At 43.8% G+C, this 12,285-nt stretch overlaps 2 protein-coding genes across 2 annotated transcripts in view; one reads left to right on the top strand and one right to left on the bottom strand.

The window, feature by feature from the left end:
• The window catches only part of FGF2 (fibroblast growth factor 2), a 76,197-nt gene extending 66,461 nt beyond the window's left edge, over nucleotides 1-9,736 (top strand). Inside the window, exon 3 of the mRNA XM_075860483.1 lies at nucleotides 8,689-9,736. Coding sequence (XP_075716598.1) covers nucleotides 8,689-8,874 — 186 coding nt within the window. The 3' untranslated portion in view covers nucleotides 8,875-9,736. The remainder of the gene's footprint in view (nucleotides 1-8,688) is intronic.
• Nucleotides 8,519-12,285, bottom strand: part of NUDT6 (nudix hydrolase 6) — a 44,907-nt gene continuing 41,140 nt past the window's right edge. The window contains exons 4-5 of the mRNA XM_075860482.1: nucleotides 10,133-10,187; nucleotides 8,519-9,559 (exon numbers count right to left, since the gene is read on the bottom strand). Coding sequence (XP_075716597.1) covers nucleotides 9,171-9,559; nucleotides 10,133-10,187 — 444 coding nt within the window. The 3' untranslated portion in view covers nucleotides 8,519-9,170. The remainder of the gene's footprint in view (nucleotides 9,560-10,132; nucleotides 10,188-12,285) is intronic.

The following is a 12,285-nucleotide window of genomic DNA, read 5'->3' as shown; positions in this document are numbered from 1 at the left end:
CAATAAAGCCAATCAGCTCAATGGGGAAGAGCAACACTCCTGAGATATGATGCTTAGCTTTCTAAGGACAACCATAGAAAGGACCATTTTGGACCATAGGACCAGAATTATTTTAGTCCCTTTTTAGCTGTCATTTCAAGCCTCCTCATTTTTTTGTCACATGACGATAGATGTTCAGGTCCGGGACGGAGCTGCAAGGCACCACAGAGGAGGGTGAGAAGCCGTGAGTCTATGTGTAATATTATGTGTCTGTGAGTACAATGTATATGGGGTCTGTAGTCATTCTAGGGTCTTCAGTTCTTCTGGGGTCTATATTTATTATGGAGTCTGGTCTGAAGTCTGTATTTATTTAGTTGTTTGCTTTTTTTATTTTGCGGTCTGTAGTTTAAAATGGGGTCTGAATTTACTGTAGGGTCTTTCGATTACTTGCGTGGAATGAGTTATCGACCTGAGCATTTTCCCCAGCGGAAAACCGCAACGTTTGATCATAAGGTTTTTTTTATGCAAGGTAGCTTTCCTGTAAGTTAATGTCTGACCCGCAGAAGAGCCTTGAAACATGACTAGAGATTTTAGCCAAGCCAGAATCTCCTCCAAAAGGAAGAGAAACCCATCTGTAGACAGCTGTTTCGGGGTATTTGCTTCTTGTCAATACAGAGCAGGGTGCTGGCTGGCTTAGAGGCCTCTAACCCCTTGGCACCGCAGTAATTTTTTTTTATTATTATTTCCTCCCCGCACTACAAAAGCCATAATAATATTTTTTTTGTGGTCGACATTGCTGCATTAGGGCTTGTTTTTTGAGAGGCGAGATGTAGTTTTTAATGTTACCATTTAAAGAACAATATAATGTACTGGGAAACCGAAATATTAATTTATTCTTCGGGTCAATATGATTACACTGATATCATATCTTTATGATGTACTACTTTAACAAAGCAAAAACATTTTTTTTGTGTAACCATATTCTTAGCCATAATTTTTTTTTTTTTTTATAAATTCTTTTATTTTCGATTTTCTACAAACAAAACACGGCAATGCCAAAAGTATATGCATCCGTAGTATACATCGGCACGCAGGCCAGCATAAGTGTTCACAATGAATGACAAATGAACAATAAGGAATATGTTAGACAATAAATGGAGCAAACCCCATGCATCCTGGACCTGCAGACATGCACAAAGGCCCGAGGATAAACATATCCTAAGGAGAGAAGAGAGAAAGAAAAAGAAGAGAGGGGAAATGACAGAGAGGGGAAAGGAAGGGAGGAGAACTAGCATTGTCCTCCAGGCAACAGAGACAGATTCAAGAGGCCATGATGTTTCTGAACTCCGCTGAAGATTGGAACCTGACCCAATGATACCAAGTCTTAAGGAACTTGGCGTGGGTGCCTCTCATGGATGCCGTGAGATCCTCCATCCTCATGATCTCCTGTATCTTACCAAACCACAAGCTGATCGACGGCGCACTGGTTTGTCTCCACAGCGCTGGAATGCATGCCCTAGCCACATTCACCAGGTGGCGGACCACGGAGCGACGATATGTGAACAACAGAACCTCGCACAGATGGAGCAAGAAGAAGGCCGGCGAATACGGGAGCGGGGAATCCGTGAATTTGGAGGAGATACGCCACACCTCTGACCAGAATGCTGTCAGCCTCGGGCACTCCCAAAAAACATGCAAAATCGTGCCCACTTGGTCACCACATCTCCAAAACAGCGGCGAGACCGCCGGGATCATTGTTTGCAATCTGGAAGGCACCCTATACCAATGAGTTAAGATCTTAAATCCCGCCTCCTGATACCTGCTGGCCATGGATGATTTATGTGTCATAGTGTACACCCGATCCTGTTGTTCAGCTGTGAGTGTGATTCCTAAGTCCCTCTCCCAATGGAGCAGATAAGCAGGTGTGGGAGGGGTGGATGGGGAGATCAGTAGGGTATATAGTCTGGATAGGGAATGACGCAACGAGCCAGTACCTACGCAAAGGAGCTCAAACGGGGTTTTGTCCCATGCATGTTCCGCAGGGTTAGGCAAGGACGCAAGAAAATGTCTCAATTGAGTGACCTGCCAAGGAGTGAGAGGAAGAGGGTCCGTCAGAGATGCTAATTGCGGACCAGTCATCCAGGTCTCCCCGTGTAGGTAATGGGAAAGCGTGACCCCGACCTGCCCGCAACCAGCTCCTGAATGGACCCCCCTCCCGCCCCGGAGGAAATGCCGGGTTGCCCAAGACTGGGAACATGGGGGATGGAGAAGGGGAGATCTCTTTCCGGGGAAAGACCCGAGACGCAGCCGCCAGGGAGGGTCCAATCGTCGGGTGTGTCCGTGCCGATAGAGGGGTATCCCTGCCCAACCAATGCAGGGCCTGCAGAGGAACTGCCATAAATGACTGCTCCATCGACACCCACTGTTTGACCTCCGTGTGGCGGAACCAATCCAGAATGCGCGACAAGCGAAGCCTGATGGTAGGAGACAAAGTCTGGGAGCCCCACTCCCCCTTCACTCTTAGAGCGAAAAAGCGTGGAGCGGGCTATACGGGCTGGTTTCCCCACCCAAATAAAGCGGTGGAGTAAGGACAACAAGGCTTGAAAGAAGGTGTGGGGGATGTGGATCGGTAGAGCCTGGAAGAAATACAAAATCCGTGGTAGGATGTTCATTTTAAAGACTGCACATCTGCCGAACCACGTGAAGGTGCCCTTCGTCCAGGAATCCAAATCGGTCTTTATGCAGTTAACTATCCTCCTCTCCTTCAACGTGTAAAGGCGAGATAGATCCCTGGAAAGCTGGACCCCCAAGTATTGGAGCGAGTCTCTAGCCCACTTAAAGGAGAAGTACCCCAACAGGTCGTCTACCAGGGATTGCGGCAAAGATATATTAAGAGCCTTCGATTTCTGATAGTTAATTTTGAAATTAGACAGTTTCGAATATCTACTCATCTCTGCCATGAGGTTGGGCAAGGATATCCTGGGTGCGGTGAGAAAGAAAAGAGGGTCGTCCGCATATGCAGCAACCTTATGGGACCTTCCACCCACTGACACACCCACTATGTCCAGATTAGAGCGAACCCGACAAAGGAAGGGCTCCAGGCACAAAATAAAAATCAGGGGAGACAGGGTGCAATCATGCCGCGTGCCGTTAGATATAGTGAGCGGGGAAGAAAGGGTACCATTAACCTTAACCCGGGCAGAAGGCGATGAGTAGAGGCTCGAAATCCATTGCATCATGTGAGAACCCAACCCAATATGTCGCAAAGTGGCCAACATAAAGTCCCAATCGACCCTGTCGAAGGCCTTCTCCGCATCCGTGGACAGTAACAGCGTGGGCAGAGCCGAGGCAGCCGCGTGATAAATCAAGTTAATTGCCCTAGTGGTGTTGACCCTAGCTTCCCTAAGAGGCATGAAGCCCACCTGATCATAGTGGATCACACTGTGGAGGAGGGGGGTAATCCTACAGGCCAAGATCTTTGCAAACAGCTTAAGATCTACATTTAGCAGTGAAATGGGGCGGTAATTTTGGCAGCTGGAGGGATCCTTCCCCTCCTTGGGTATCACCGTGATGTATGCCCTCAGAGCATCCTGAGGGAGAGAGCGCCCCTCCGTGAGAGAGTTATAGGCTTGTAGGAAATGGGGAGCGAGGAGGTCTGAGCAGACCTTGTAATATTGAATGGGCAGACCATCCGGGCCTGGCCCCTTCCCCACCGGCGAATCCTTCAGGGCCCAGGACCACTCCTCTGGGGAGATAGGCTCCTCCAAGGCTGAGATAGCTTCCTGCAGGATACTTTTCATCCCCGAGGAGCGGAGATATGCCTCCATCTGCTCCCGTCGGTTCCCCCCATCTGCGGAAGGAGAGGCCCGAGGGAGATTGTAGAGGGAGTGGTAATACGCCCGGAAGGCCTCAGAGATATCCTGGGGAGGTGCAGACTCCCAACTCCGGGGGCCTGTACGTGAGGGACGTAGGTACGGGATCGAGTTTTCCGAAGTGCCCGTGCCAGAGTCTTGCCTGGTTTGTTGCTAAATTCGTAGAAATGTCGCCTACACTTTACCAGGGAGGCCCTAGCCTTGGCAAGACAAAGAGAACGAACCTGAACACGCAACTGCCCCAGCTCCGCCCCCACAACCCGATCCAGGGAGGCTTTGTGGGACTGCTCAGCCATAACTTTTTTTAAATTTCTTTGGTCGATGTGGTGTGAGGGCTTGTTTTTTACAGGGTGAGAATTTTGGGTAAATACGACTTTTTGCGCACTTTTTCTAAAAATATTTTTTTTTTAGGAAGGGAGGTCTAATGAGAACCAGCACCCCCCCCCGAGAGCTCCATCTGTTTTGGCTGTGTTCACCTTCACCGTTGTTTCCCACTGAGGGGTTCCGCCAGAGCTTTCCGTCGGGTTAACCCCTCAACGGAAAGGCAAACGGAAACCTCAGCTTCCGTTTCCCTCAACATTAAACTCAATGGTGACGGAAATCTAGCTAATGGTTTCCATCTGTCACCGTTGTGACAGGGTTTCGTCGTTTGACGGAATCAATAGCACAGTCGACTGCGCTATTGGTTCCGTCAAGAACAACGGAACCCTGTCACAATGGTGATAGATGGAAACCATTAACTAGGTTTCCGTCACCATTGAGTTTAATGTTGAGGGAAACGGAAGCGGAGGTTTCCATTTGCCTTTCCGTTGAGGGGCTGACCCGACGGAAACCCTTAATGGAAGGGCAACGGTGATGTGAACAGGCCCTTTGCTGCAATTTTCAGAAATACCACAGCAGTTTGTGATGCGATTTTGTCAAAATTGCAACATGTGGACACAAAACACTGTGGGATTCACCCTGGCAATAAGATGGGGGAGCAGACTGTCAACAAATGGAGGCAGCTGAGACCCGCATAACCCACAAAACACCTTCCAGAAAGTCCTCATATGAAGTAGGTAAGGAATATACATATATTTGTGTAAAAGCATACCTGCGTGTGCTTGTAACAGTGTGTAGAAGCGTGCCTGCAGGTAAAAGCATACCCTCTTGTGAAAGTTAACAGAAGGCAGCGTGATATCATGAGTCTGACAAGATCATAATGCTGGAGCCATTTTTACAGTGTTAGCATTTTTTGGATACTGACAAAGTGGCTCAAAGTTCACACTCCTTTGACACTGGGCTGTGGAGACCGCCCCGTTGTCAATTTACTCATCAAATAACCTACTGGGCACCAAAAATAACGTGGGGTCATATCGGAAAAACGGGGCAATTACAGGAAAAAAGTAGTTGGATTTAAGAAGGAATGAATGTATGCTGATTTTTTTTTACGTGACCAGTCTCCTTAAAAAGGAGATAAAATATGTGTATATTCCTATCTGCCCTGGAGTTAGACTAATTTTGAGCCTGGGACCAGACTGATTTCTCATATTTAGCTCTCAACATTCCATTTTTGCAGCTATGCCTTGTTTTATTTGTTAAAAGTTGTATTTTTTTCATGCCATTTTAAGGCATTTTTATAATAAAATATTATTTGTTCATCTGTACAGAGTTCAATGTATTTTTCTATTGTCATGGCTTACATCTTGTGCTTCTTCACATGGTTGATTTGATTCTTTTATTACCTTCTGGATGTATTTCTTTCTAGCTTGATGAGTTTCCTAAAGTACTATGCACTTTCTTTATGCTCGGCCCTGTGTTATCTCTGCCTCTTTATGTGAAACTATAATTAAACTTAATTTAGAAGAAAAAGTTAAGTTTGTAGTGATGATTAATATGCCATAACATTACCCTGAATATTATGTATCTAGGAAAATGTTAGGAATAGTAAGTTATGCCTTAACAACAGGCACTATCACTGGGCATCCATGGGGTCCTCGCTAGGCAACAATGGCTGTACTATCATCTAAATCAGGAAAACCATGGGCAATTAAAATACCAGGCCTTTCTCCGTGGAAATCTCTATGATCACTCTGCTAAATGCCTCAGTCCGTACTGAAAGGTTAAAGAAAAAGCTCTGATCTCTGCTGTAAAGTTGGACTGTGCCTGCAGGAGCATTTTAATGCAATGCAATTTCGCACTCAATTGGAATTCAAACTATACAATAAGGGTCCTTTTGCACGCCCAAATTTCCTGGAGCAATGATCGCGAGTATGAGGGATGAACGATCGTTAATATGATCGTTCGTTCGCGTACATTTTGAATCTCGTCGGAGCACATCCCCTATTTACACGGGGCAAAATATGCTGTCGACAAGTTAGCTTTTTTTGGCTGCATAAAAAATGTGATCAGTCGGCGGCTGATCGCTGCCCTGTTTACACAGGGCAATGATTGGAAACATGCATTCCTACAAGCGCTCCTTCACCCGATAATTGGCTTGTGTAAAAAGGCCTAAATCTGTGCCAATAGGTTATGATATTTTGAGGTGTCTGCCAGCGTTTACAGGTCTTTCTCAATGAATTAGCATATCATTAAAAAGTGAATTTATTTCAGTAATTCAATAAAAAGTTAAACTCATACATTATATAGATTCAGTACACACTGTGTGATCCATTTCCAGCATTTATTTCTTTTAAGGTTGATGATTATGGCTAACAGTTAATGAAAACCCAAAATTTAGTCTCTCAGAAAATTAGAATATTATATAAGCCTAATTTCAAAAATGATTTTTAATACCGAAATGTAGGCCTACTGAAAAGTATGTACAGTATATGCACTCAATATTTGGTCGGGGCTCCTTTTGCATGAATTACTGCATCAGTGCGGCGTGGCATGAAGGCGATCAGCCTGTGGCACTGCTGAGGTGTTATGGAAGCCCAGGTTGCTTTGATAGCGGCCTTCAGCTCCTCTGCATTGTTGGGTCTGGTGTCTCTCATCTTCCTTTTGACAATACCCGATAGGTTCTCTATGGGGTTTACGTCAGGCGAGTTTGCTGGCCAATCAAGCACAGTGATACTGTGGTTATTAAACCAGGTATTGGTGTGGGCAGGTGCCAAGTCCTGCTGGAAAATGAAATCAGCATCTCCATAGAGCTTGTCAGCAGAGGGAAGCATGAAGTGCTGGAGATTTCCTGGTAGACGCTGCGCTCACTCTGGACTTGATATAACACAGTGGACCAACACCAGCAGATGACATGGCTCCCCAAACTGACTGACTGTGGAAACTTCACACTGGACCGCAAGCAACTTGGATTGATGCCTCTCCACTCTTCCTCCAGACTCTGGGACCTGGATTTCCAAATTAAATGCAAAATTTACTTTCATCTGAAAACAGGACTTTGGACCACTGACCCAACAGACCAGTCCTTTTTCTCCTTAGCCCAGGTAAGACGCTTCTGACGTTGTCTCTGGGTCATGAGTGGCTTGACACAAGGAATGCGACAGTTGTAGTCCATGTCCTGGATACATCTGTGTGTGGTGGCTCTTGAAGCACTGACTCCAGCCGCAGTCCACTCCTTGTGAATCTCCCCCAGATTCTTGAATGGCCTTTTCTTGACAATCCTTTCAAGGCTGCGGTTATCCCTGTTGCTTGTGAACTTGTTCCTACCACTCTTTTTCCTTCCTCTCAACTTTCCTTTAATATGCTTGGATACAGCACTCTGTGAACAGACAGCTTCGTTAGCAATGTCCTTTTGTGGCTTACCCTCCATGTGGAGAGTGTCAATGACTGTCTACTGGACAATTGTCAAGTCAGCAGTCTTCTCCATGATTGTGTAGCCTACTGAACCAGACTGTTGGACCATTTAAAGGCTTAGGAAACCTTTGCAGGTGTTTTGTGTAGATTATCTGATTAGAGTGTGACACCATGAGTCTCCAATCTTCAACTTTTACCCAATATTCTAATAGACTAAATTTTGTGTTTTTATTAACTGTAAGGGTATGTTCACACGGCGGGGGTCCGTAACGGCTGAAATTACGGGGATGTTTCAGCCTGAAAACATCCCCGTAATTTCAGCCGTACCGGCATGTGCAGGCGCTTGAACGCCGCGTCAATTACGGCCGTAATTAGCGCTGCTATTCATTGGAGTCAATGAATAGCGGCTCCAATTACGGCCAAAGAAGTGACAGGTCACTTCTTCTACGCGGGCGTCTATTTACGCGCCGTCATTTGACAGCGGCGCGTAAATATACGCCTCGTGTGAACAGACAAACGTCTGCCCATTGCTTTCAATGGGCAGATGTTTGTCAGCGCTATTGAGGCGCTATTTTCAGACGTAATTCGGGGCAAAAACGCCCGAATTACGTCCGTAAATAGGCCGTGTGAACATACCCTAAAACTGTAAAACCATAATCCTCAACATCAAAAGAAAAAAATGCTGGAAATATATAACTCTGTGTGTAATTAATCTATATAATATATGAGTTTCACTTTTTGAATTGAATTACTGAAATTAACTTTTTGATGATATTCTAATTAATTGGGAAGGACCTGTATATAGGGGAAGTGAGTTATCCTAGCTTAGGTAAAACACCTACACAGTCTAGTAGGTGTCTGAATTTGGCATTTTGACAAAATGAATTATTGTTCCAAACTAAAACAATGGGAAAAGTGTTTTGTAATTACTTTTTTATTTGCTAATTGCATCAATTTCCAAGTATATTTGTTTCTCCTTAAGAGACCTTACATTGAGGTAAATTTCACAGACATACATGAGAAATAATACTACATTTTATATTGGTCAAAACTTTATAATGTTATATTGATCCTTAATAGTAACCCTCTTTTATGTCTTTTTCAGAAATGTATTACTGATGAATGCTTCTTTTTTGAACGACTAGAAGCAAACAACTACAACACCTACAGGTCTCGCAAATACAGTGATTGGTACGTGGCACTAAAGAGAACTGGGCAGTACAAAAATGGATCACAGACTTCACCAGGACAAAAGGCTATCCTATTTCTTCCCATGTCTGCAAAAAGCTGATCTCACCAGAGACGTCTTATTTAAGCAGAGAAGGAATTATATTAAAAATAGGCTGTATTATGTATATATATTTTAAATGTGATCATAAGGGATCATTCTCTTGTATGCCAGTGGTTAAAAATGAAAAAAGTATATATAATCATTTTAAAATATACCGTAAGTACACTTAAAATATTGTAAATAGGTAGCAAAACTACTAATGCTGCCCTTGTTGAGGTATTTTTTTTTTTGTTCCTGAAGTGTCAGTTAGGTCTTAACTGACCATATGCTTGTTTTACTGTGATACTTGCTAGAGGTCATTCCTGAGTTTTAGAGGTAGCTGGCAATTTTTTGTGGTACAGGGAGTAAAAAAGTCCAGAGTAAACAGCTGGGAGTGTCATCCTAGTTAAATCAATGTTGTGAAACCCTTCTTTGAATCCATAAAGTAGCAATTTAGCAATTCTGCTGGTGATCGGAGTGGTTTGGCTCGTGGATGCAAGTTGTTTAAGGTCCATCCATTCACACCTCAAGCACTCCTGAGGGCAGAAATTAATGTTGTAAGACAATGGCTTCAGACGACATATAATATACATATCTGACTTTCCAAAGGCACCAGGATGATTATGTTGCTGCCTTATGCTCAAGAGGGACTGAAACTCTGACTTAATGCCAGTCTCTTCAAGAACTTCCCGAGCCGCAGTAGCTCCTGCGTGCAAAAGAAAATAAAAACATATTTTAGGATTAGTGTAGCAGTCCAATATGTCACCAGTAAACTTGGCTATATATGATGCAGCCCATGTTACATTTATCTGATTAGTGATTCTATGAATATTTGTATTCTTTATACCTGTAAAGTCATTTTTTAAATTTTTCTTTTGTATTATATGACCAGTGCATTTGTTCACAATTTTTTTAATATAGAATTGCATAAAAAGTTGAGAAATTTTGCACATACTTCAGATCTGAAATCTGCCAGCATTCTGTGCTGGCTCAATGTCTGCACAAAGCTGTCAGTAAAGATTTCTATCCTGGTGTAATGTTTGCAACAGACACTGTATAATCATGACCTGATGTAGGAAAAGCTAACTGGGCCACTGCATTATAGGGGCTATGCTGATCTCATGAAATCTTGCATAGTGAAATCCCTGCACTAGTAAAGGGCCTGAGCAAGCCAAGTGGCACTTCTACAGGGTCTGCCCAGAAATAATGCATTCAAAATAGCAGCACCAACTGCATATAATAGGAAGTGACAAGATTCCCTTTAAATAAAGGTACTAACCAATATCTTCACCAGGATCGGACAATCCTCCTGGAAATTTCCATGCGTTTACAGTCTGAAATGTTCAAGGACAAATGTTAAATGTATTTTTTTCTGTAGTTTATTAATAATAACTCTGAAATGTGGATCTCTCATGCAATCTACACTACAAAAGGAAAACCAAATCTTCATGATGCAGAAGTAAACTGTAGTAATCTGGCAGCAAAGTTGTCTTATTATTTATGAGGACATGAGCTAATCCACGAGGCCAGACAGTCACCTCGCTCTCAACCTAAAACATGGCATTATGGTCAACAACGGCCGTCACAGGGACCTATGTAACTCAATGGGGTCGTTCACACGGCCGTTGTTTGCACGGAGCGTGTGAAGCGTCCCTGAAAAAATAGGACATGTCCTATTTCTTTGCGCTTCACGCATCCCTCCATAGAATCTGGTCCATGGGGGATGTGTGATAACGCGTCCCGCACAGGTGCACCTTGGACGTGAAAAACTGCAGTTTTTTACGTCCAAGGTTTGCAACGCTCGTGTGAATCTGGCCTTATGGGAGGCACTTTATATAAAACATTAGTGGTGTGCATGAGCAGGAATTGCCTATATACAATATAGACTACCTCTTGTGGAAGTTTATAGACTGTAATAAATGCGTATACATTGGGGTAGGGGTAAGGGGCACGGTTATTTGTGCTCTCTTCATGTAGTACATGATGACTGCTTTAGAAAACGAGATACAAGATGAAATGTGCAAACAACTTCACCAATCATTCCAAGTAGAACTAATCATAAGCTACCAAATTTGTAGTGTACAGAAGTATTTTTTATGTAGAGTTGTAAATACTACAAATATCATGTAGTTAGAATTTATAACGCTCGATTACTGGAGGTTTGTGTTTTGCAGTCTCAATTACATCTGTGTTCCTTTATTATCATCAAAGCTGTTATGTAGAATATAGTTGTTGCAATAATAAAAATAAATATTTACACACACGCACACGCATATATACACGTATATACATAAATACATACACACCCAGTATAAACCATCAGAGCTAATCAACACAAGTTAAGATGTATGAAATAAACTTTCCACCTAGATTTGCCATTCTGGAGTTTGAGAAAGGACAAGTCATGGATGTCCCTAAGGCTGATTGCACACATTGCGTAATCGTGTGAATAAAATCCGCTTAATAACCGCAGGTGAAATCCACACCTAATACATTTTGATGCGGAAATAGGTGCGTTTTATGCTGCGGATTTTGGTGCGTTTTTTTAAAACTAGTCAGATACAATTCACATTCGGAAACGCAAGATAAATTTAAATTGCTATAATTTTAAAGCCTAGAATCTTAGGTTTTAAAGTATACCAGGAAGTTCCAGCGACAATATTTGGGAGGTAACACTCATTTGAAGTCAGGGAGCAGGATAAAAAGTTTTACTTCCTGGTTCCATGTAGGGTACGAGGTGGCAACTGGGAGCTGCAAGTGAGCGCAAGAAGAAAGGAGTCTGTGATCTCTCCTCCTGTACTGCCTCCCAGTGACTCCAGGAGTGCGGTACATTTTTTTTACAAAGTTTTGAGAAAAGGCCAGGTCAACTGCTTACCAGCATCTGGATCACAGAGATGTTTGGACTTATAAGTTTTGACGATTTTGTAAATATATGTGCATGTTGGCACAGGCATAAGTGGAATGTATTAACTCTGCACATCTTGAATGTTTATTTTTAGGACTTGTGCTTCCAAGGCTCAGTTTGGGTCAAACTTTAAAGGAGTTGTCCGCTACTGGACAACTGATGACCTATCCACCAGATAGGTCATCAGTACATGATCTGTGGGGGTCCAACACCCGGACCCCGCACCGTTAAGCCGCTCCGGCTGCCTCCAGCTCCGGACATACATGCTGGAAGCAGTTGGCTCCGGACATGGAATAGCAGCCAAGCTGCAGTACTGTAGCATTGCTCTTATTCAAGTGAATAGGAGCAGAGATGCAGCTCTGCAGCACAGCCGCTATGCTATGTACGGCGCCAACTGCTTCCGGCTTTGTACATCGCACAATGGGCAATAACTTCCGTGCCCGCAGGCCACCGGAGCGGCTGATCGGTGCGGGGTCCGGGTGTCGGAGCCGCACCGATGATATACTGATGACCTATCCGGTGGATAG

This window comes from Rhinoderma darwinii, chromosome 1 (assembly GCF_050947455.1).
Source record: "Rhinoderma darwinii isolate aRhiDar2 chromosome 1, aRhiDar2.hap1, whole genome shotgun sequence".
Taxonomy (NCBI): Eukaryota; Metazoa; Chordata; class Amphibia; order Anura; family Rhinodermatidae; genus Rhinoderma; species Rhinoderma darwinii.
Note: the sequence above shows the minus strand (reverse complement) of the source record. Positions and strands in the feature narration are given on the sequence as shown.